Source organism: Arachis ipaensis, chromosome B2 (genome assembly GCF_059453495.1).
Source record: "Arachis ipaensis isolate K30076 ecotype BB chromosome B2, ASM5945349v1, whole genome shotgun sequence".
In the NCBI taxonomy this organism is placed as follows: Eukaryota; Viridiplantae; Streptophyta; class Magnoliopsida; order Fabales; family Fabaceae; genus Arachis; species Arachis ipaensis.
The window spans coordinates 5,510,696-5,538,243 of record NC_142437.1 but is presented as its reverse complement, the minus strand read 5'-3'; the positions used below and the strand labels follow the sequence as shown (position 1 = coordinate 5,538,243).

The 27,548-nt window shown below is 27.6% G+C and overlaps 2 protein-coding genes across 2 annotated transcripts; both read right to left on the bottom strand.

The window, feature by feature from the left end:
- Positions 1–17,093: 17,093 nt before the first annotated feature.
- Positions 17,094–20,246, bottom strand: LOC107624023 (cytochrome b5). Its single transcript, XM_016326461.3, has 4 exons — positions 20,116–20,246; positions 19,839–19,942; positions 17,939–18,005; positions 17,094–17,681 (listed from the first exon to the last, which is right to left on the bottom strand). The coding sequence occupies exons 2-4, from the start codon at positions 19,917–19,919 to the stop codon at positions 17,407–17,409; spliced, it is 423 nt and encodes a 140-aa protein (XP_016181947.1). The 5' UTR covers positions 19,920–19,942; positions 20,116–20,246; the 3' UTR covers positions 17,094–17,406.
- A 3,276-nt stretch (positions 20,247–23,522) lies between these two features.
- On the bottom strand, positions 23,523–27,298 carry LOC107628138 (protein TILLER ANGLE CONTROL 1-like). The gene is made up of 5 exons (XM_088505279.1): positions 27,220–27,298; positions 26,966–27,011; positions 25,918–26,660; positions 24,826–24,970; positions 23,523–23,813 (listed from the first exon to the last, which is right to left on the bottom strand). Exons 1-4 carry the CDS (start codon positions 27,223–27,225, stop codon positions 24,827–24,829), a joined length of 939 nt encoding a protein of 312 aa, XP_088361405.1. The 5' UTR covers positions 27,226–27,298; the 3' UTR covers positions 23,523–23,813; position 24,826.
- Positions 27,299–27,548: the final 250 nt, after the last annotated feature.

The following is a 27,548-nucleotide window of genomic DNA, read 5'->3' as shown; positions in this document are numbered from 1 at the left end:
AATAAATTATTAAAAATAATAAATGAATAAGGATTAAATATTTGAATTGTTAGAATAGAACAACACAAATTAAAAAATATATATTAATTATTGAAAAAAAAAAATTAAAACTAGTTAGCACTATACAATCACAGATAGAAAACCTTAGCATGATGTGACTCCTCACATACTACATGGTTCCCTAGGCATTCTAGTTTCTTGGCAACTGTGATTGTGACTCTAACGCACACAGACATTGCCATTAATTTAGTGTGGGGCTATATTGGTTTTTCTACTTGTCCTCCTTTCCACCATGACTGTCTATACTATAAGCTCTTTCCTTGTCACAAAAATAGGACCACACATTTTTGTTTAAGATTTAAAATTATTTAGCCAAAGCCAGGATAGATTATTCTATTATGATTGTGATCAGATTTAATTTTTTTTTTATTTTTAATATTTATAAAAAATTTTAAATTATTTACTAAAATAATTCAGTTTTATATTGAGCAAAAATCAAACTCATTTTTTATAAAGGAATTATTTTTTACTAGTTGTGTTAATTATCTTTATAGAATTTGGATCACAATTTTAATACCCTTATTTGTTAGGTTTTCATTTGCAGGGAATGGTATGAATATAGTTGTAACTTCAACTTATCTATGTAAATTGACAAGAGAGTGTTGTACAATAATCTTACTAAGATTTAGTACATATAATTCCCTTTGTTGAGTCATATTTTCTCATTTTGGACAATTCAAATTAATTTCAGGCAGTGACTTTACTCCCATTTGAATGAAAATGGTTATTATCATGATGGCATGATAGGTAAAAAGAATTTATAAATTATGATTGCAAAAGGACATTTACGACATTCTATGAGTACATAGATTGCTATTACCATAGTTGGACGATTAAGTTTTGTTGACTATGGTCTTTAGTTATCCTTTTTTTGTCAATTTATGATTTCTTCCCCCACTTTTTTGTCCCTTCTTTTTTCATGGTTCATTTATATAATAAGGTAGCATAACTTCATTTTCTATATTCATTTTAAACCATATATATTTATAAAATTAAGAGATATAATTAATCTGAATTATAAGATTTTAATTATAAGATTTTTTTCTTTTTTTTTTCGGATACAAAATTTTAAATCCAAGATCTTATTCAAAGAAAATCAAAATGTATATCATTTGAATCTTTTACAATAAATGAAATTTAACTCTAAATATTGTCATTCATTATAACCAAATATTTTTGCCTAACAAACTTCATTTTTCTTCATTTTTATAACCAAATATTCTACATTTCTACCTAGCATATCTCAAATTTGATGAAAAAAAATCATGTATATAAAAGGGATTAAATTTTTATGTCATAAATATATATAAATAAGAATATTTTTTTATTTTTATAATCTTATCAACATTAATATGAAATTGAATTCACAATTGAAAATTTTCAGCTAATTAACAAGGCCGTAACACTAAGAACCAAATAAAACTATTGAATGTCAACAGCCATTCACGATAAGAACTAAGGCTATATAGTTCATACAAAAGTAGCACTTTTATGGAAATTAAATGGGCCCAAACACATTAAACTTGTCATTCCAACATTTTAGGAAACAACATGAGTATTGGGATGACAATCCCAAATTGGTGGACGACATAGAGAAATATGCCAATGTTTTTGTTCTGTCTATCTTGGGATTTATCTCCTTCCCGTTCTCAAATTTCTTTGATATTTAGAATATGCTATGCACATATGATTGGTTTGGTGTTAAATTCTAAACTTTTATTCAATAAAAATATAAATTTAAAATATCGTCTACACAATTTAAACACAATTTCAAGCGTCCTTAGTATGGTTTAATAAAAATTAATTTTCTAAAATATTAAAATGAATTTAGAATTTAATAAACTAAGAATTTAACAAAAATTAATTAAATTAATCTTGTAAACCATCAAAATAGACTAAATTTATGATAATTAAAGCCAATAAAAATTAATAATACAAATAAAAAATTTACTTAGTACATAAAAGCACCCTATTCAGTGGGTTAGTTAGTACTATAATGATGACTTGGTTGACAAGTAAATTAAAAATATATCAGCATGCATAGAGTTAAACTTAGTGGATGAAATTAAAATTTTGACTAGGAACGGTTAAAAACTCATATCATCAACATCATCAAATGGATACGTATATACCGTACGTATTCACTGATGAGTACTTGTATCTACAAAACACACTTGAAATTACTAACATAAATATTTGTTTATTTATATTAATTGTCACATCAACTTTTTGTTTAAACCATGATGACTAATCCTTGCCTTTCCCCACTCTACTACTTAGATTATTGGTATAGCCGTGAAAGATATATATACGTTTTGCACATGTCATCAGTATTAAACCATTAATTGTGCCCTAATTCATTTCTTGATAGTTTGTTCATGTTTCTAGTCCAACATTGTGGAATTTTTCATACGTTAGTTTTTTCTTTAATTTGCCTCCTTCACTAATCCACTGGTTTACTTAATTTGGTTTCAAAGAATTGAATCAAATGCTCTCTTAATTCATTTTTTTTATTTTTTTGGGTGAATATTCATCTCGACTCCTAATAATTTTTTCGAAAGACTTTGAGATTTTTAATAAAAAAAAATATTATTTTCGAATTTTGATATTTAACTTTGCAGGATGATTAACTTCTTATCGATCTCTTTTCAAAACATATTTATGTGACACGTTAATTACTAATATATCTTCTATTTAATTTTTATAAGTAAAAATAATTTAAAAATTATTAATATTTTTTAGTTTTATACCGTAAATTTAGCTAATATATTTAAAAAAGATAATAAAAAATATAAAAAAAAACTATATAGCATTGATAATTATCCTTAAAAGACAACGAAATTTTCAATAAAAAAGAATTTGTCAATCCTAGTTGACTCTTAATGTATAAATCAACAGTTTAACATGTTATGTATGCTTGTTTTGTTAATACAGAAAAAAAAATATTAATAGAGCAATCTTTTAAAATAATTATCAAAAATTATTTAAAATTTTTTCTCTTATTTTTTCTTTTCTTTTATTTTGCTATAATTATTTATATGGTCTAGTTGAGCTAGCCTACTATACTTGTATGAACTAATTTTATGTATATGTTTTTTTTATGACTTAAAAGTAACGAACAAAAAAATAGAAAAAGAAAAATAAAGAAAGTGCTTAAAAATATAGCAGTTTCGTTAAATACTATTCTTAAACTTTTTTTAAGGTCAACAAAGTTTCACGTAATAATAATGAGATCTCATCAACGTATTTATATTTTTCAAAATCAAATGAATATCAACACATATCAACATATGTATTATTTTCAAGTCATGATATTCCTGATCTTAAGTACTAAAAGATCAACAAAATCAGATTCAATATGAAAATTATTAATAAAATTAAAAGTTTTCACACAATCTATCTTATAAATAATATTTCGGTGACTTAAATTCTAGACTAAGAAATATCCATACTAAATAACAAATAACTCTTCTCACAAAATACTCTTTATGTATATGCCTTTAACATTGATTAACAAAGACAAATATAATATTAAAAGTCAATAGCTACTTAGATCAAAAGGTGAAATTGTGTTAGCAGTGGCTTCAAGTGGTATTGCATCTCTTTTATTGCCTGGAGGCAGAACAGCACACTCTAGGTTTGCAATTCCTCTCACACCAGATGAATATTCCACTTGCAATATCAAACAAGGTACTCCTTTGGCAGAATTAATCATAAGAACAAAGTTAATTATTTGGGATGAAGCTCCTATGATGAATAGATTCTGTTTTGAGGCACTAGATCGAACGATGAGAGATTTGTTACGAGTTAACAATGAATCAAGCTCGGGATTAAGCTTTGGAGGAAAAACAGTTGTTCTAGGTGGAGACTTTAGGCAAATACTTCCAGTGATAACAAAAGGATCTAGGCAGGATATTGTTAATGCATCAATCAATTCATCCTATCTTTGGCAACAATGTAAGCTACTTAGGTTAACACAAAATATGCGTCTAAGAGTTACTAATGGAGATGAAAACATTGAAGATTTAAGGAAATTTGCAAATTGGATTCTTGATGTGGGTGATGGAAAACTAGGAAACTTAGAAGATAGTGCCAGTGTAATCAGTATTCCACCTGAGCTTCTTATAAAGGAATTTGATGATCCAATTGAGGCAATTGTTCAAGCTATCTATGGTGATTACTTAAAAGACTCGACTGATTTTAGTCATCTTCAAGGTCGCGCAATATTAGCTCCAACTACTAACATCGTTGAAGAGGTCAATCACTACATGCTTTCTTTGAACAGTCACGAAATGAAAACATACCTAAGTTGTAACTCAGCTTCCTTTAAAGGTGGTAATAACACGTTTGACAATCTTCACACTCCCGAATTTTTGGCAACTATCAAAACTTCAGGTCTTCCAAATCATGAGCTCAATTTTAAAGAGGGATGCCCTGTAATGCTTATTCGAAATATTGATCATTCAGCAGGACTTTGTAATGGCACAAGATTAGTCATCACTAAATTAGGAGAAAAGATTATTCAAGCAGAGGTGTTATCAGGAGACAACGCTGGTGACAAAGTTCTCATTCCTAGGATGACTTTGACTCCCTCTGATGTAAGATTACCCTTTAAATTTCAACGGAGACAATACCCACTGATACTGTCCTACGCCATGACTATTAATAAAAGTCAAGGACAATCTTTAAATCAGGTTGGATTGCTTCTTAAACACCCTGTCTTCACACATGGGCAGCTTTATGTTGCCGTCTCGCGCGTCACAAGTAAAAATGGTTTGAAGATTGTGATCTCACATGATGATTCAAACAACTCAACTGAAACAAGGAATGTGGTTTATTACGAAGTCTTTAGGAACATTTCATCTCATTCTGAAAATGCATACTCTATTGACTAAATAATCAGGTAACATCAAACCTTCCAGATTACCATATTACAACTATCGTATTCAAATTTACAATCCCATTTCTATATATGTCTTTCTATATCTATATTGTTATCTTAGGTCAACTACATCTAATATTTTCTTCTATCGATAATAACAATTAGCCCTTAATCCTACATTCTATAAAGCTATCTTCATAACTTCACCAATAATTTACGAAAGTAATTGCATATAAAAATTGTCACTTTTCATGTATCCTCTGTTTTTGACATTTCTAACAAAAAAAAAAGTAACCTTTCTCAACATGCTAAAAACTCATTGTTGATATCATTTCAGGGGATGGCCTGTTTACACAACTTCAGAAGTTCATTTTGAGCAAACCATGTATGATCTCTATGTCTATAAATATATTTATCATTTTTAATATTAGGTTCCATATAATGGATTCATTATACCTTTGGAATCACTTGCAAAAACAACTCATCCAACCAACTTCTTTCACAAATATTCATGACAAATATGAAATGCGTCGATAATTGATCAAACACTAACACGCACACAAATATTTTCTTATCATAAATTGTGTCTATTAATACAGCCATAACGACAAACTCATTGTATAAATAATTCCCAATTATGACCTACACATATTGTCTAATCTATTACTCCATTATAATTATATGGCATTAATGCTTTGCAATGTACTACATCGCAAGCTTATCATCTTCAAATTAACCCTAATAAATATTAAAATTAAGTTTCAAACTTTGTTATTCATACTCACACATGTCGATACAAATTTTGCCAATACGAAGCATTACTTCTTCCATGTTTACCGCGCGGAGGCGCGGGTGGACAGCTAGTATAATATTAAAAGTCAATAGCTACTTATTATATATGATTATATTAATTAATCATGGTTAGTGTTTGCTAAACTTGTTCAATTGAGGGTCTTTAATTAATATTAATATTTGAGTGAACGCTTATGATCAAACAAATGCTAATTGGTCAGTCCTTACGTGTAACCATGCTTCTAAGTTGTTTTTCCTATTTGGCTCATGTTTATTAAGACGGTTGAAGAAACTTGATGGAACCCACCATGACAATGATCTAAGAGACAATTAGGCCTTTTCTCCTAATACTGAATTTTGATAAAGACTTTCCAACCATTCATTAAGATATGCATTGAGTAAAGATTTAATTACTCTATAAGTTTATATAATTTCTTTCAATTTTCATTGAAAGTTAAACTATTATTGAGTAAAGTATCGTTTTTGTCCCTAACGTTTGGGGTAAATTCTATTTGTGTCCCTAACGTTTGAATCGTCCTATTTGTATCCTTAACGTTTGTAAAAGTGATTCAATGTTATCCTACTATTAATTATACTAACAAATCAGATTATATTTTTCAATTATTCTCACTTGGATGTATTCATTCTCAATTAGGTCTCACTTGAATGTGTTTGATTTTAATATTATATCCACTATTTGTGTTTAGATTTAATTATGTCCTTAGAAAAGTGAATTATGTAATGTTGTAGGAATTAGTTTCAACTTTTGATGAGCTATTTTTCGAAGTGGATCATCGATTTTATCCCAAACATTTGTATTCTAACTTCAAGAAGAGATTTTTAAAACTCAAACTAAAGCGTTCATGATGTGTAATTGACGGTAGGATAACATTGAATCACTTTTATAAACGTTACGGATACAAATAGGACGATTTAAACGTTAGGGACACAAATAAGATTTACCCCAAACGTTGGGGACAAAAACGATACTTTACTCAATATTATTTTAATTTTTTTATAATTTGGTTAAGTTTTAATTTCATTTTTATGTTAAAAGCGTTTTATTTTTATTTTAAACATTTGATTTTATTTTATTTTTATCCTCTAATTAAAATTAAATTATTTTTAAAAATATATTTGTTTTTTCTATTATTTTTTATTTTTTTCTTTTCTTTTTATAATTTTTTCTCTTAAATCGTTAAAATCACAACTATGATTACTATAATTACAATTTTTTGCACTACCTAATAAAAGATCTAATGGGAATTTCTGAAAAAAAATTTACTAAAGAATTAAAATAAAATAAAATAAAATATTTAAAATAAAAATAAAATATTTTAAATATTAAAGACAGAATTAAAATTTAATACTAATATTATAAACTAAAATAATATTTTATTCATTTTAAAGTCTCTCTATAGTTTATGATGGAGTCACTTCTCTCTGTTGCACACCATTTTTTGAAGTCGCGGTAGTTTAAAATTTTTAAATTAAATCTTTTTTTTATCGAAGATATTGAGACTCAAACTCGCAACCTCTTAATTGAGTATGAGGAGACTATGTCATTTGAACTATTGTTTTTTGGCTTTTAAATTAAATTCTTATTATTTAATATTTTTTTTAATTTATAAATTATGTGATAAACTTTTTAAATTGTACGCAAATTTTTAGAAAAAAAAACAATTATTTATTATCCTGTGGTATACGTGTTTAATTACAAAAGTTTTAAATTAAAGAGACCTATTGAAAAATATTTTTATATATATTGTAGAAAAAACTGGTCAATGTTTTAGGATCATATATTGCGATTTTATGTAACCGAAAATAATGTTTTGCATGCACAACACATAGGAATCTGATATATAGATATCTATTAATAATTTTTATTAAAAAAATTAGCACCTAATTAAGTCATTACATGACCACTTCCCTAAAGTAGGCTTGCCCCGCATCTTACTAGATAGAGACACTGACCCAAGAGCAAATCCAAGCACAAGGAACAAAAGGATAACATGTTATGCACTACGGATACGAATACGATACGATAAGAGATACACAAATAAATAAATTTTAAATTTGTATAAAATATATAGACATATTATATATATAAAATATAAATTAATTTTTAATTTTTTAAAAAAAATTTAATTATATAAAATATTTAAAATATTTTTTATTTTAATAATAATATATATTATTTTTAAATTTATTTCAAAAATATATATTAAAAATAAAATTACAATAATTTATGAAAGTGTTCGTGTCTCTTAGGTAATATCCCTTGTTTGGATAAGTGTGCTCAAACTATAATGTTTTCCATTATTATTATTCCAATGGGGGCTCACATATTACAAGTCCATTTCAATCTGATATCGCACATCTAGATGGATGCTTATTTTTGCTTGCATATGCTATAGTTGTTTGATACTTATACCTGTGGCAGTTGTTTTGCCTTAATTTAATGAAAATAATATTCACAAATTAATATATCGATTTTGTTACGAATTTAATTAGCGGGTATAGCTAACTAGAACCGATTAATTTTAAAATAGAAGGTTTGTTATAAAAAAAAAAAAAAACCTCACTACTCTTAATTTTTCAAATTTTTTAAATTAAAAATACAAAAAATTAGTTTGAGTTGGTTCATGATATAGTTAGTTTTTTAGATTTTTTCTTAATATATATATCTTTGTGTGCAACAAAATTTATCAATTCAACAGTTGAATTTTAACATGATCTTATATTATATAAAGATCAATCCAAGAAAGTTTCAAAAATTTAAAATTAATTTGATATATCATCATAATACTTTATTTTGTAAAAAACTAAGGAACACGACTATATATATATATATTTGTGTGTTTGAGGACACCATGATAATATCAATGAATCTTTATGTTGGGGATTTGAGGCTAATAAGCTAATTAAGGACCACTCATTTACAGGATTGTGACATTGACATGTTACAATTTATATATATTTCATTTGGATTAGCTACAAAGTTCTTTGAGTGGTTGGGGAAGTACGTATAAATGTATATCTCAAAGTACACATATGATTAAAAAGATTGTTATTTACGTATAAAGTATAGTAGCAAGGTTTATCTAGTGCAATTTTTAATTAAGACAATTTCTATATATGTATACTGATAATGTTTCGATTGCGACCTTGAGGTTGGTAAAAGTGGTAGGTAGTTTGGTTCTTTAATAAGAAGTTTTAGGTTTTAGTTATAAAAATAGGAAATAAATTTTATTAGGAACTTAAGCACTTAACCCTTCTTTACAGGATATCAGCTAGGTTGGATTGGATTGTTTTTAGTTAATTTAGTTTTTAATAATAGAACTAATCATATGCCAGTAATTTAATAAATAGAAAAGAAAAGAAAAATAGAAACAAAAAAAAAAGCCTTTGAATTTTGCCCATGTGCAATTTAAATAAATCACAAACATTTAAACTGTACAATTCAACTCTCCAAAACGAAGTTAATATTCAATTTGGTCTCTAAATTTGCACACAAGTCTTAATTTAGTCTTTAAAGTTTTAATTACCTCTATTTAGTCCCCAAAATTTTATAAATATGTCTCATATTAGTTCCTGAGATAATTTTTAGTTCAAAAATATTAATGGAACGTTGAAATGGATAATCAAATGCCACACTGAAACTTATAAAATGATATCATTTTGATTTTGGCATTCAAATAACTTAAAAATGATGTTGCATCACTTGTTTTGTTAGGTAAAGTTTCAATAAACACCAATTATGATGTTGTTTTTGAGTTATTTGAAATGACATTATTTTACAGAGTTTAGCGCAGTGTCCGCCTATCTATGACATCATTCTATTAACGTCTATACATTGAAAATTATTTCAAGGACTAATATGAGTCATGTTCGCAAAATTTAGAAATTAAATAAAGACAATTAAAATTTTATAGACTAAATTGAGACTCGTATACAAATTCAGGGACTAAATTGAAAATCATCTCCTTCAAAATGGTGAAAGATAATTTAGAAAGAAAATCATCTTTGGTAACTTTTTTTCATCAAAAATTATTTATCCAAAAAATTTAGACCACATTAATAGTTAGATAGTTAGATATTTTACACTTTATTTAATAAAAATTGTTATGGAATTCTTAAATTTTATATAAATTATTTTTTATACTTTTCATATGTTAAAAAAAATTTAAGTGTCAATAAAATTAAATTTTAAACATTTTAATTATAAAAATTATAATATTATATCATAAAATTAATTATTTTAAGAGTTTAAACAAATAAAAAATAATGATGTGATTGCCAAATAAAACTTGGCAACAGAAATAAAGTATAACGGATTGTTAATGCAAAACTTGATGGTTTTCATCCATTCATGCACCATGACTAAGGTTGTGTAGTTAATGTGGATGTTACTTTTGTAATTTGTATGAGACTAAAATTGTGTTAGAAACAGTGAATGAGTAGAAACAACATAATGTTATTGTCCTAGGCCTAATCAAATAGATTAATTATGATCTAAGATGTGGTGCACTAAATAATGTTTCTCCCTATACTTGATTTTGACATAACCGTACCATGACAACCTTTCTATTTTACCATGTTTTTGTTTGGTGGAATTGGCTATTCTTAGTGTCTAATCCGATTAGTCATTCATACCAATTAGCGTGGCATATCCCCCAAATCTCGCAGTGTTTGTGACACAATTAATGGATGAAGATAAACTTATTAACACAATGCAATAAGTTGTTCTTAGGAATGTGAATTTTTTTTTTTTACCGTATTTGCAGTTGACAGATCAAGAATTAGTCTGTTATAAATTTAAAATCTATTTATAAGTTTATTATTAATTGATTAATAAATTATTATATATATACATGAAATAGAATTTAAATTTTTTATATTTATTTAAAGATGAATAAATTAATCATTCGATTAATCCATTTTCTTAAATAGTGTTGATTTTCGAAGGGCTTTTTTGGTCCACAAGTTGGTTTTGTAGTGATGAAATGATTTACTTTAATTGTTCTGTAATTATTGTGCGACTATCGTAATGCATCTTATCATTACAAAATAGAATATAATATATAACACAATAAGGAGTGTTTAATTATAATCCAACCCAATAAAAAGGGTTAGAAATAAGAGATTAAATTAAAAAAAAATTATAGGACCAGTAGTTTTATTAAAATTTGATCAGCACTTAACCAGAAAAAAAAGTAAGCAATTCTATATCATTAAATATAATCTCACACATTAAAAATACTAATAATGATTAATTAATAACTACGAATTATAAAATTTGATGACTCCTTAACACTCCTCTTAAAAAAAATAATGTATTATTGAGTTATAAATAAATAATATAATATACAAAGATATATATAAATACTAAAAAAATTAAAATAATAAAAATATAATATCTTATAATAAAAATATACTAATTGATGCTAATTGATCTAATTGATGTTAATTGATCTTAATTATACACTAACAAAAATAAAAATATAGTATGACATAAAATTTCTTAGGTTGACTTTAAATTTATAGTTTTGACTCGATGTAATTTTTTGGTCATGTTTATTTAGTTGGTTCAATTTTATTTATTCTAAATGTTAGATATCTTTAAAATTATATTTTTTAAATGAATTTAAATAATTTATTCTTTAACTAATATTTTTTATGCTACGTAATTTTACTTTTGCATTAAAATGATATATTTTAATACACACATTGTATTTTAATTTATAATATATATTAATTTTATTTTCAACATTTACGAATTACGATATAAAAAAAACTTAACTCTGAGCTTAAATCTCCCTCAACTTAGTTAATTAATGTAGATACACCTCTTTAGTAATTAGCACAAGAGTAAAAAAAAAAAAATTTAACGCGTACGTACACACATATATTTTGGCATTAAAATGGGGCAAATGTTTTTAAAAAAAATAAATAAAAGCTAAATACAAATAAAACAGGGTAAGATAATTCCTCTAGCATTCTCATGAAAGATTTCAACTATTTTTAGTGGAAGATGATACTAGGACAAAAAAAAAATCTTCTAATTCTACACTTTTTTTTACTAGAAAATCATCACTTTTATTATTTTTTCTAAATATCTGTATAAATGAAAGAATTTTTCTGTTTAATATTTTATGTCATTAATTTTTTTATTAGAGAATTTTATTGTTCTTTTTTTCGCTCATACACACACCCAAAATTGTTGGGGTCATATATATGGACCTCCAAAATTGTTGGGATACATACATCACTGAAGCTAACAAGGTACATTGAACTTATCCAAAGTTTTTCAACTATTTTCCGAGCCTAAAACCATGCACATGCACATACATGCAACACGAAAAAGTCTTAGATAACTATAGTGTGATCACATGAATCTTAATTAGTAAACCTAGCTAATTGTGAGATAAATATGAGTGCATTGAACTTTGCCAAAGAATTTCAACTATTTCGGACCCTATAAAATCATGCACATACATACAATCCAAAAGTTAGATAACTAGTCTCAATAAGTATATATGATATATATATTTGGAAACCCCATTGTGTGATAATAAGAGTGCATTGAACTTTTCCAAAAGTGTTTCAACTTTTCCGGACCCTAATTAAAACCATGCACATGCAATATGAAAAGTCTTGGATAACTAATCTCAATAAGTATCACTTCTTAGGAAATTAAATTGCCATATATATATGCTCATTGTTTTTGACATTTGTTTAATCTATATAATCGATTTATTAAATAGAAAAAATGTTGAATTCTGTAAAAATTTGAAATACTTCCAAAGAAATTACTAAAATTCTTGGCTTGAATTATTATAATTATGAGTAAAGTATCGTTTTTGTCCCAACATTTGGGGTAAATCCTATTTGTGTCCCTAACGTTTAAATCGTCCTATTTATATCCCTAACGTTTGTAAAAGTGATTCAATGTTATCCTGCCGTCAATTATACGTCATGAGCGCTTTAGTTTGAGTTTTAAAAATCTCTTCTTAAAGTTAGAATACAAATGTCTGTGATAGAATCGATGATCTACTCCGAAAAATAGCTCATCAAATGTTAAAACTAATTCCTACAATATTTACATAATTCACTTTTTTAGGGACATAATTGAATCTAAACACAAATAGTGGGTATAATATTAAAATCAAACACATCCAACTGAGACCTAATTGAGAATGAATACATCCAAGTGAGAATAATTGAAAAATATAATCTGATTTGTTAGTATAATTGATAGTAGGATAACATTGAATCACTTTTATAAACATTAAGGATACAAATAGGACGATTTAAACGTTAGAGACACAAATAGAACTTACCCCAAACGTCAGGGACAAAAACGATACTTTACTCTATAATTATTGCAAAAGAATATAAAAAATTTTCACATTTTTCTTAATTAGAAATAATTAGGAATTAAAAGTAACAAAATTGTGATAAATGTGCTCACGTGCAAGCTAGAAATAATGTTGCATGCAATGAATTCTAGTAATCATAATTATTGGTATTCACTAGTGAGAGATATTTGCTTTACAGGTTTCCAAAATCTCAATTATTATGAGCTTACTAGAGCCGAAATATATACAGCATTCTCCTTTAAAATTAAGCTATATATGATGAAAACTTCTAATAAAAGTTATTAAAATAAATTCCTATTATATGAATTTGTCTAAACATCATAGTTCATTGAGGTAAGTTAGAATTTCGTTTGATCTGATCTATTCTTCTTTTGGATTATTTATAGCTTTGTTTGTTTCTTTTGGAAGTGTGAACTCACACAAGGTCTAATAATACATAAAAGAATATAATCATATTATAATAATGTATAGAGAAACCTCAACTCTTCATGAACTTCTTCAAGAATGTATATGATCAAACATTTGGTTTAGATACATCTGCAATATATTTTATTTTTTTTAATTCTTTTAAATTTTTAAAAAGATTAAACTTTGTTTCTATCATTAACGATGTTTTGAAAATAAAATAAATAATTATGTTATGTATAGTTATATACATAAATAATCAGTATTAAATGGTATAGAATAATATTAAAATATATATTAAAAATGAATAAAACAATACATATATTAATATATAAATACATATTGACTAATTTTTTAAGTATACATAATATTTTGAGTAATTTACGTTGATAAAATAAATAAAAATTTAAAATTACGCATATATCTTAAATTAAAATTGGTTACAGGCCATGTTGAACATTTCTATATAAATCAAATCAAGTTGATTTATAGAAAAATATTCATAACAAAATATGCAACCAATTTTAATTTAAGACATCTGCATAATTTTAGACTCCATTTATTTTATCAACATAAATTACTCTAATATTTCTGTAAAACAAAATAGAACTATTATATATACTTATTCTTATTTTACCTTGTATCACGGGTCAATAACACACTCTTTTCTATTCTCCTTTTTAGTGGTAAAAAAATGTTATGAATTAATTTTAAAATAAAAAAAGTACAAATAACATATCTAAAAAATTAAAGAAAAGAATAAGAGATTGGAGCTAGCTATCCTTTTCTCTTTATAAAGGTTGTTACAGTCCATCAGAGCAAAAGACATGAAAGAATCTCACCATAATAAACCCTATCAAGTGTGAATGACAATGACAACATAGTAGTAGCATTATTAGAAGAAGCATCACTCTATCTACCATAAGTTAAAGAGAAGTGGGAGAAAAATCCAGAGGGCAAAAATGAAAAATCTCATCCTTTTTTTTTTACACTTACAATTTTTTAACTATATAAATTATAGAAAAAATTTGTTAGGGAATCAACTTTTTTTAGTCAATTAAACAATTTTTTAAAAATTATTTTGTTTATCTTAAATTTAAACTCTAAAATCTAAACTTTTAATCTAAACTCTAAATTAAAAATTTTAAATTCTAAAATCTCAAAAAAGGATAATTTTTAGAATTTTTAAAAAGATTTGGGTAATGTTAACTAATTAAAAATTAATTTTTTTATATTTTTTCGAAAAATATAGGGTTTCAAGATTTAAATTAACAGTTCTTTCTTCGTTCAAAATGATAAAAAAAAAATTGAGTGTAATAAAAATTGGCAAAAGACGAGATTGTTCAATACGAAAAAAAAAAGTTTAAAAGGGAGAGATTTCTTTCCGATATATAACAAGCAAGGAGAAAAAAAAAAGCAATTGTGGATTATTGCAAGTTATAATAATAAAATAATGAATCATTTAATAATATTATGACCCAAACATGGTTCTCCATATTCCATAACTCCATCTGTCTATTGCCCTCTGAATTAAAAAACAAGGGTCCAATATCATGTCTACAACTATGTGGCCCATTTTGTCAATGGATATACATAGAGCCGAGGCCAAAACTTTTCTATTACATACTCTTATCATCATCTTTTTTTTTTTGAAATTCTTATCATCATCTTCTATATCGCTAAAGCTGCAAGTTTGGAATATCGCGACGGATTAGTCCTTACGATATTAAATCAGGGGATATTGTTATGGGTGAGCACAGGGTGGGTATTCGATTATTCATTTGAATCTGAACTAAATCAATTAAATTGGTTCTGGAATCAATTAAATTGATTTTGGAACCAACAAGTAATTGGGTTCAACCTAAATTAAACTAATGACTTTTGTTAGTGATTAGTTCGGGTATCGATTCTGAGGGTATAGAATTCGAACCAACCTGCAAACCTGATCATATATTAATTAAATAAAAAAATAAAAAATATATATGACTTTTCTATTAGACTATGATTATTCATATTAATATGTTTGGATTTTAATGAGTTTAGTTTTTAATGTATTTGGTGTTTAACACGTTTGGATTATTTCTATTGATGTTACATGTTTATTGTATTTATTAAATTTTTAAGATAAAAAAATTGGTTTTTTTTATGAATTTCAAAGTTATTGGTATCCAATTACCCGAACCGAACCAATCCGTTTTTAATCGGTTTGGTTTGGTTCGGGTACATATTAAAAAAAACGTAAATTTGAACCAAACTAAACCAATTACATTTTGACCAGTTCGGTTTTAATTTTACCATAAATCCGAACAAAACCGACCTGTGCTCACCCCTAGATATTGTGAAAAAAAATTGCAAGTTTTAAAATGAGGAATGCTAGGGGGCCAGCAATTTTTGTGTTTTGTAACCATCAATTGGCCATCAATAGTGTTTTTAATGGTGTGAGATTATATTAAATGGTGGGAGATCACTCACTTTTCTTTTGATGGTTAAGTGTTGGCAACAAAACACAAAAGTTGTTGGCCCTCTAGACTTTCTCTTTTAAAATAACTATTAGGAGTTATATGTCTAACACTTCATTAATGGCTATATTTTTAACATTCCTTTTTAAATAAGAGCTTCTTTTGGGTTCATTTGATTTTTTGTAGACTTTCTTTTTTCTTTTATTTGTCTTATGCTATTTTTTTACTTTTGCAATTCTCTAAGCATCTAACTTACTTTTTGAGGTTTCCCAAAGACCTGACTCTTCACCTTTCATACATAAAGCTTTGATACCATATCATAAAATCACTAATCCTAAAAACTTAAGCTAATAGAAAAAAGTAACATTAATAATTATATTTCTAATTGTTTTAGTCTAACTAGGATAAACTTGAGACACAAGTCTTTCATAATATTATTGTGGTCAAGTACATTGTTTGTTGGAAAGAGGGAGTTTATTCAGCCATTAGTTACACTAGTTTTTCTTCCAAGAAGTTCTAATTTTCTAGACCTTGTTTCCAAAGAAAAAGAAATGTTTTCATGAAAACCAAGTGCCCAAGCAATAATTAAGTTCCAGTAGAATATGGAGAAAGATTATGGTGAATAAGTATGAAAATATCACCTATGATCTATTAAGATTGAACCTCATCGAGGTAATTTTATGAGTTACGATTAATTTGTTTTTCTTTTTCTTTTTCAACTTTGAGATTCTACGATCGAATAAACTAATCTTTTGTTGGTTTGAAAGTTATGAAGATATCCCCTAATCCGGGGGGTCAAGGACTAATCCGTCGCGATACTGAGCTCCATTTAAGGGTTTGCCGCTGGCCAATGGGTTGCTGCATGCACAAGGCGGGATTCGAACCCCCGACACTTGCTTAAACGGATTAGTGAGCTAACCACTAGACCAACCCAACTTGGTTGGTAGTACAACTATTTACAGCCTAATCAAGATTATTTTTGGTATTGGACCTGAACAAGTAATCAACCACTTAATAATCCCCATTGGGCCTATTCCAACATATTACACTATCTAATATTGGGCCACGCTCTTATGAAGATCACACTCAAAAAAAAAAAAAAAAGAACAAAGCCTTGTGATGTAAGTCACAACCAAAAGCCTTTGATCTAAGTAAGGTTTGTTGACCCATTTCTCTTCATAAAAAATACATTTAGCCATGGCTACATAATTAAACATGGCATATATCATAATAGCATAAATATTTAGACTACCCACAATGCTTATGATGAAATTCACTTCAACAAATTCATATACTATAAAGTCTAAAATAAACAAGTTAAAACAACACTGCCTCAAGTCTATGATTACCAAAATGATATTTGTGTGAATAATAATAATCATAACAATAATGGATATACCAAAAACCATGGTTCAAGCTCATATTCTCAGTTTTCTTCTGGCTTGGTTTTCTTGCCATAGTACTGCAGAGCAAATGCAAATCCCAATATCAGCAACGGCAGCACGTATTGCAAGAATTGAAGGACGAATCCGGCCGAGGATTGGTTGCTAGAGGAAGGTGCTAGTGTTGGTGGTGGTGAATTGTGTTTAGCTTTTGCCGGAAGTGTGTTGGTATCTACCTCGCCGACCAAGTATTTTTGCATCATCTCTACAGCAGAGTCACTATGGCCAACATCCTCAAAATCAATGGTAGCATCCTTTGCTGTTATAAACAAACACATGTGAAAATTCTTAGCTTTTCTCTCTTCTTTTCTAGATTTCAGTATGATCATTGGTATAGCTATGACAATTTGTTATCAGAAAATGAGTCACACAGACACATATCAGTATGCATACATGAAAAAAGTTGAAGTATTTTTAACCATCACAGGCTTTCATTTTCTGTCATCATCATAACAAGTAAATAAGAACAGAGTTTTTTAGTCGAAAATCGCTGATGGAGAAAGAGAATCTAATTACCTGTAGATGTTAGCAAAACTTCGTCGCCTCCTGGATGGTCATCCAAAAATGGGGTAACATCATATGCCTGATTCAATGACATGCATGTTATAATTTTCCATGCCATTATTTTCTTAAATCTATCATTTTTTCTTTCAATGGAAATCATCTAATGTTAGATAGTGAATCTAAAAAGATGGTGATCAAAGTTTTCATGGCATCAAAAGACATTAACATGATGTTTCACAGCATATGCATACAATGTGTTGAAGCATAATTGATTAGTCAATTCACATTCAAATATTTCCATCATCGATGTTCTTAGATAGTCGCGTTTATATGAATTCATAAGGCCAACATTTCACAGTCCCCCAATTAGTATGTGATGAAGATCAAACTAGAACATGAAGAATCTTTGTGGACAAATTGAGGGAGATTCTCAAACAAGAAAATCTTGACAAATTTGACATCTGGAGTGTAAAATTTGCAAGCATGGACATCTGCGAGGGACGCAACTACTGAACAAAAATCGATTCTAATACTACATGATGGTTATGAACACACAATTCAAATAGTTAGCATGTTGAATTGTAGTTCAAATACTCTCTTCCATCTTACATTAGTTTCCTATCTTTTCAGGACATCCCTCAATTTTCTTTCCCCCTTCAAGCTAATTAATATTCAACACCAAGGGCATGAAACTTGAGAGTTAATATAATCTTGTGGAGTTTAAGTAAACTTGAATAGCAAATTGGGAACCTAAACTTGACGCGATTCGAGTTAATTCCAGCACTTGATAGCCTTATTCAACATACTACAGTTAAGGCAATATCTATAATGAGCAGTGTTGGTTGTGTTCAAACCCAGATAGCAAATGCCATATAGTTTTACAAAGCATTTCAACTCGGTAAGTAAGTGCTAAAATATAAAGAATTTAATTACTATGCACTGACAATATAATTAGATGCTTGTGTAAAACTTTTTAAGATAATAGAAAGTTAAGTCAAAGTGTCAAACACTCTTCCTGATGTATCAAAACATTTTATTTTATTTTTCGATAAGTGAATGCCCAAACAAAATAGAACAACATCAAGGAAAATACAGAATGAGTCTAACTACCCTACAGCTTGAATTCGACTATGCTATGTATACACCAAAATCAGCCACCAAAGTCAGCCACAAGTATAAAATACATGTTGGAATACAAATACACATTGAAAATAAAATTAAACCACACATATATATTGGTGGCTGATTTTAGTGGCTGATTTTGGCGTACGAATAAGTACACAGGTAAGTACTATGCAGTTTTGCTATATATAACAAATTAACAATACCAACATGCACAAGCTTATGAAGGTATCCCTCTTCCCTATCCCTTTTTGACTTCTAGAACCTTCCAATATACATCTATAGGAACCCTATTTTTCAATAAACAATTTCTTAAAATTATTCCTAGTGAATGGAACTGCTCCAAAAGCAGTTAGAAACCACAGATCAGAGCAAAACAATTTCTCAGTAAATTTACTATCTTTCTTGTAATTCTAAGAGAATCAAAGGCATAGTTACAAAACTAGTAAAATAGTTAGGTTGTACACTGAAAGAGACTAATCCCCTTTCTCTTTGATGCTCTCTCAATTAGTATTCTCTCTAGTGGTAAAACCCAGAACCTAATATTTCTAGAGATGCCAATCCAGTTTTCCTATAATTCTAGAAATGCCAAATTAACCCAATCATATTGCAATTCAGTCCTTGTAAACAGTAAAAATATGTTCTTTTATGCTCAAACACATACGAATCAGATATATGTATTCATCTTATTAGAAGCATAGATGAGTATAAATCAGATCCAACCCAAAATCTACAACAGATGAATGTAGAACAACAGATCAAGAATAAGAAGCAATTGTCAAAAGTTAACCTTTCCATTGATTATAAGCCAGCAATCATTCTTGTGATTGTGCTTAGCCACATCTTCAAAAGTAAAAATCTTTGAACTCATGTTGCTTCTGTTACTTCTTCTGACTGTTCACATACAAATCCAAACACACCTCACTTCAAAATTATTCATAAAACCCACTCCATAATAGAGAAAAATAATTTCCAATACTAGAAGATATCAAGAAAAATATCATTGAGAGTACTTTTTCATTTTTATATTTTAAATGGACAAGAAGAGTTTGAAAGAAATGTCTTACATTGAGATGAGTGATGACAATTGACAGAAAAAGTGGATGAGTCAGGCACTTCACCAAGTATTGTGTTTTTATTTTCTAGTGAGATGAGTTATGACTTATGAGAATCTTATATATTTTTATATTTTTTAATAAAATCTAAATTTTAATTGGTTATAAGAGTTGTATGCACCTCGTTGTTAACGAGATATTAAAATATAGGTGAGTTACCTTCTTTGAAATTAAAGTTCATTAAATAAAATGACTCACTAAGTACTATTACTAATTACAAATGAATCATACGCATTAATTAAAGGTGAGATTTAGCTATCTTGTATAAAAAATAATTTTTTAAGTTTTAAATAGTTTATTCTTAAACAATTTTTATTAAGTAAAAATGTTGCACTCTTTATCAATTAAATTTAGAGAAAATATAGGGAACAACACTTTTTCAGCTAATTTTTTTTATATTGATTAAATATATGTAATACGTTATTATTGAAAGATTAGGTGTTTTTCTTTGATATGGCATTTTTTTAATTGATAATATTCAAATCGGACGGTCCGATTTATTTGAAAAAAAAAATAAATTAAAAATCGGAGGGTCCGATTTTAATATTAATTTTTTTAAATTTTCAAATACACAAATCGAACCGTCCGATTTATGATTGTTTGTTTAAAAAACAAAACAATACAAACAAATTGGTGTCTCTGATTTGTATAACCCACAGCAATGTAAAATAATTCTCTCCTCACAGCATCTTGTAATATATCTCTCTCTCACACGAAAAATAAAAAGCGCACTTTTTCTCTTAACAACATAAATAATAGGTTAAAAAAAGGAAAGTTAATTTTAATTTCAAAAATTAAATTTTGAATTAATTAGGATTAATCATAATTTTAATTTTTTTTTATTTTTGTCGCAACCGCTCTCTCGCAATCTTGTGCCGCCATCCTCGCCGGGGTCGCCGCTGCTGTATCGCAACTCTGGTGCCCTCCACAGCTGCTGTCTCGTTACTTGTTTCTTATCAACTAAGTCGGATGTTCATTTTACTGTGTATGCGAATGGTTCTTTTCATTTTAAAATGCATGTTTATTTGGGTATATCATTAGTATTTTACTTGATTTGCTTGATTCTGCATTTACATGCTCCACTGGATGTTTATTTTACTATGTATACGGATGGTTCTTTTCATTGAGATGTGAATGTTTATTTGGATCAAATCATTTGGGTGAAATAAGACGAGGACAAAGTAGAGATGTGTCGTGTCATCACGGTATGGCTGTATGACGGACAACCTTCTTCCTCGGCAAGAATGCGTGTCATAGGGAACCAGTAGAACGGTGCGGTTGTGCACGGCGCAGTTGGGCGATTGGCGGCCTTCTCACTCGTTGGGAATGCGCGGCTATTGAGAACAGATGCACGGTGCCACTGTGGGGAACAACTGAGCAAGGGCGGAGATAGCAACGACATTTCGCGGGCTTCAGAGATGGAGATGCGACGGTGCAATGTGAAAAAGAGGCGATGATGCGGCGTGGAGGAGAGGCAGCAGTGCAGCATGGAGCAGCCACGGAATAGCGTCTCTGTTTTGGACGAGGTGGCAATGGTGGCACACCGCAGCTTCTTGATCAATGATGGTGGACAATGTTTTAGAGGACGTTAGGTGGCAGTAGAAAGCTGCGGTGAAAATAGGGTTTAGGGTTTGGTGTGAGTGAAAATAGGTAATGGAGAATATGAAAAGTGAAAGTAAAATTAGGCTCTGGTATTTTTTCATAGTTATGAGAATTGGGAGTATAGGCCATTATTCACACCTCCCATGTCTACCTAGCGGAATTGTTAAATTTATCATTAAAATCACTCAAGTTGATGGATTGGACCGTTCTCAATCTTAAACATTATATCACACTCATACACATATTTAAGGATTTTATCTACTACTTGGTTATTGTTAAGATTTGAATCCGAATATAACATAGTAAGAGACAATATATTTAACCACTCAATTAAAATCTCAGTTGCAAGTTGATTTGTTTTTTTTTGGGCTTGCAAGTTGGTTGTTTAAAACACATGATAGCAAAACTGCTTTTTGGTCAGGATGAGACCCGTTAATGTAAATGATGTTTTTTTTAATGTCTGGAAAGATTATTGCTAGCCCTCCATGCCTGAGCCTTATTACAAGCTGATTGTTTTGGAGATGCTTAATTTTTGCGAGTCTTATTGGGCCTTTGATGGATCTACTCCTAAGCCCAAACTATAAAAAAATCAGTTAAAATTGTAATATGATGTTCAAACATTTGATTTCTTGACCCCCCAAAAAAAAAAAAAACATTTGATTTTGTTTTATTGTTTGAAAGAGCAAACATAGAGTATTTATTATTTAAAGGTAGATACCAATAATAAATAATTGGTAATCAACTTGGGTTGGTCGAGTAATCAGTTCACACGTCTGCTTAAGTAAGTATTAGGGATTCGAATTTTGTCTTGTGCATGCAACAACCTATTGGCCAACAACAAATTCTTAAATAAAACTTAGATCCGTAACGAATTAATCCTTAGTCTGTTAAATTAGAGATACTGTAGAAAAAAATGGTATTAATATAAAAAATTCTATATATTATTAATTTTATAATTAATCATTCAATGGCTAGCCATTATTTTCAGAGAATCATCATTACAACAGTAATCTTTTTATTTTTTATATTTTGTGAACAATATGTTATTTGAATATAAATTAAATCATCTTTCTTTTGGTGACTTTTTATTTTTATTTTTTTTGTTGACTAAATTAAATCATATCTAAATACATCGATGAATGATCTATAAAGAAGGAATATTGTTTGACATTTTTTTTCGGGAAAATACTTATTCTTTTACCAGAGTCATCTACATGGCAAGTTGGCAACAGTGTTTGTAAAATATTTTCACCTCCTTTCACTTTGGAATTTTTTGTTTTTCTCTCTGTTTTTAATTTCCCTATCCGATTATTCTACTCTTCTGATAAGACAAACATTAAGTAACAATCTTGTAGGTACTCACATCACATAGCAGGCAGAAAAAAAAAATTATTGTGATGAACAATTAAGATTGATGGAGAAATAAATTAAATTTATTTTGTTGACTGATTTTCCTATTTGTTTTTTTCTTTTTTTTTTTTGGAGGAACCTTTGTTTATTTCCACCCTACAATATTAATTCAAGATAGGGTAGTACATGAAAAATTAAAAATATATAAATACAAATTATGTGCCTATTAATCTGCTCATTTTTTAATTAAATATGAATAAATAATAATCAAATACAAATTAATTAAGATAATAAGTATATTACTCTATCTTTTAATAATTGATCATTAGTTCAAATGTTAGATGATAATAAAAAAGCACAGATCTATACGATAAAATTAAATAATAAGTCTCAAAGTTAAGCCTAGATTAAACGAAGAGCCAAGTTTAAACCTAATTCATACATATATAATTGAGACATGGATCCACATTCTTAGGTCAAATCAAAGTCAAAGCCAAACAAACAGAGGGATAATCACGAATTACAAAATCACACGGTTCAAGGCATTTCTCATATATAATACACTAATAATAATGATGATAATAATAATAATATTTTATATTTAATTTTACAATATAATATATAGTGAACAAAACTACATCTCCACATAATAAATAGAGGGGAATCTCCCACAGAGCTTAGCAATGCATAGCTGGTGCCTGTAACAAGTCATCAGAGACCAAAAAAAAAAAAATTGATTAATAAATAAATTTGATTTTAATTCATTTTATATTAATAAAAATAATTATTTTTTATTTTGACTGTATGAATAATCATTTAAAAAAATTAATATAATTATTAATTATATAAAATATTTTATACTGTCAGTATCAAAATTAATTTTTTAATAAATAATGTTATAGATTACATTATTTTGACCTTTTTGTTTGGATTTTTTATTAGTTATTTGTGTAAGGTAGGCCTAAGGATATAAATGATTGGCTGGTTATTATGACATACATGGAATTGAATATGACTTTTGGGAAACATATATTTCTCAAGCATGCACCTATGTATCTTCCCTCAAGATGCATGAACAATGATATTCAAGAATTAGGCCCTTTTCATGTGTATTTTGTGATGATCCAACATATATACAAATAAAGAAAAATTGGAGTGAAAAACATTTGGTAGGGTACGGTTGAGATAAGATCATATCAATAATAATTATGGGCTCTTATGAATTGACATATTAATAATTATAGGCCAAAAGAAAATTAATGGTTTTAATGAGTTAAAAAATAAACCCATCATATCATGACCAAAAAAAAAAAAAAAAAAAACCATCATATTGAGTCTCTTTTTCCATCTCTCAGAACAATTTGCACCCACAAGTTTATGATAACTACATGAACTTATCTATTTGTCTTGTTGAAAAAAACCAAAGAAAAAAAAATTCCATATATTTAATTAAAGACACTTCACACTTCATCAATATCTTAATAAAAAATATATTAAATATATACTAAAATCAACTACTTATATAATTTAACTATTTTTAATATTTTATGTTAATAATTAATTTTAGTGACAGATGATTTTAGTGTATTTTTAATATAGTTGTATCTTAATGTATGAAAACATAGTACCAACCACAATATCTGATTTGCCATAAACCTTCCTCCAAAAAAAAAAAAAAAGAATTAAATTACAAGAAAAAAAAACATTCACCTTAAATTGGAATACAATATATTGAAGCCTTGCGGCCTTCCTTCTTCTTGGTGTGATTACCATCAATGGATTCCTTCTTTTCTGGTTTTTGATTTTTGGCATCGAAATCCGGGTGGATTTTCCTCTTTAACATTTTCTTCATGAGCTATAAGGACATATAATCACAACAAATTATACTTAATGAAAGACTAATTTTCATGAAAATGCATGCCAATTAGTACATATATATCTGAATTAGTTTATGTTCCGAGTTCGAAATAATATATGGAATTAGAAATGTTGCAAATTGATTGTTATTTATATAAAACTATTAACTATCACTACTTATAGCTACTTAATCTTTATCAACAACAATATTGTTAAAATTTTGTAGTAAGCTTTAATAAATATCATGGATAACAAAATTTATGAGTAGATTTTATTTTAAAAGGTTAAAAAATTCAGGTTTAAATAAGTTTTATAAAATACTCAATTTTTGGTTTTGATAACATAAAATTTAAAAGATATTTATTTTAGTCTTTGTTATTAGTTTGATCCGTTAAGTGTTGACATAACAAGTTAAATATTGACAAATTAAAATACTAATGATAGAAATTAAAATAGAGACCTTTTAAAATTTACAAGACTAAAATTAAAAGAAAAATTTTATAAAATCTAAAAACTTAATTATGCCAAAAATTTAAATAATTTTATGTTAACAAAAGATTACAAAACACAATTTTGACTAGGTCAACCTTTGCAAAATTCATTGGGTCTCTTGATTTTCATACATAGTCAATTAAAGAAACATTAGAGAATTTCTTCATATTCCTAATAAACCACATACATAATTATTCACTTATATAATTTTAAAATATAATAAATATAAATTAGTTATAAATTATAATTTAGTTTCATATATTATCAATATAAAAAATGCTACTCTAGCAACTAATTATATACTGTCACATTAATAAAATTAACTAATTTTTAAATATATTATTTAAAAAATTATCTAAATAAGTAATTTAATTAAATAATTGTATAAAATTGTTTACACTTTTAGTATATAAAAAATATTCAAATATTTTTGACATATTAAGCAATACTTACTTTCTTGATATCTTTCATTGGTTGAGGATTATCCTTGACATTGGGAAGAAGCTTCTTTGCAAAAGACTTTCCATGCTTTACTTTAAGGTTTGATTTTTCATCATCATTTGACTCAACCAAGATTTTTGTGGGGCCCATTATTTTCTTCTTAACTTCAGAATCAGCCAAGAATAGATCAGCTAGTGTGATCCTTTCCCCTCTCACAATCTTCTTCTTTTGATCATCATCAACATCATCACTCTCTCCATCATCATCATCATCATTCGATTCATCAGCAAGAACAATTTCATTGTTGATCAACACTTCTTCTTTGGTCATAACATTATAATTAGCATCAATGATAATTTGGTTTGCACCACCACCAACATGAACTTCTTCATCATCATCATCATCATCATCAAAGTTATTGTTGTGATGTTCAAATGTGTTGAGCATCAATGGATTCACTTCCTCATCATCATTTTCAGCATAATCATCAAAAACATTATTATTATTATTATTTTTATTTTTATTTAACCCTCCATCACCACCTAATAATTTTTTATCTTGAACTTGCAAACCAAAATATTCTTTGTGATCATAACCAAGTGTTCCAATGGTTAGAATCCCATCTTTCCAACCACCAAGCATATTAGTAAGTGCAACTTGTTTCAACAAAGCTACTTCATTATCCCCAACAACCTTATTATTATCATCATTGCTTATTGTAACTTCATTCTTTTTCATATCTGAAGCAAACCCATCTAAGAAAAAAAAAAGAATAATAATCAATTGAATTTATTAGAACTATAAATTAAATTAAAAGGTAATACTAGGTAAACAAAAAAAAAAAAAAACAGTCAAGAACTTGCTTTATTTAACATTAATTAATTATCACAACAATTAATGAATACTAAATAAGGCAAGTTATGGCTGTTTTTGGCTGATTTTCTTTGGTTTACAAACATTTTCGTTAAAATATGAATTGTTTGTTCATTAAGGTAATTTATTTGGAAAATCAATGAGAGTATATATGTAGAATTGAAGTTTAAGTTTTAGAAGATCAAACCCTTTGGAGGTTTATGATTGAACCGCTTGTGCACCCAATTGAAGATCTGTGATAAATTAATAAACAACAATTGAAGAAGATCAAATTAATTAAAGAAATAATAATACCATAGGCCTATAGTAGTTAGTTAGGACTAACACAAAAATGTGACTATCCAAAATAAATTAAGTAGTACTAAAAGTAAAGCAAAATAAACTAAATTTACAATGCAATATAGAATTTTTAAATATATAAATATGCATGGTTTGAATCACCTTCATATTGTTTTTCTTCTTAGAAAAGTTGGACAAAGAAAGGGTTAGTTTGCGAGTGCTTTATATATATGGAATTTGAGAAACTATATGAACATGTGAATATGAAAACACATGAACGGGGCCAATTTAGATGGTTGAACTAGAATGTGCCACGTGGCCAACTGGTACCTACATTACATTTTGGTTAAGAGATAGCAATTGAAATAATCTCTTAATTTTAACTTAATAATCAAAATGATCTCGCAGTTTTTAAACTAATCAAAATAATTTCTCAATTTAAACCGTAAATAAAAAAAACCCTTTCGTTAATCATCAAAGTAATGCTATTA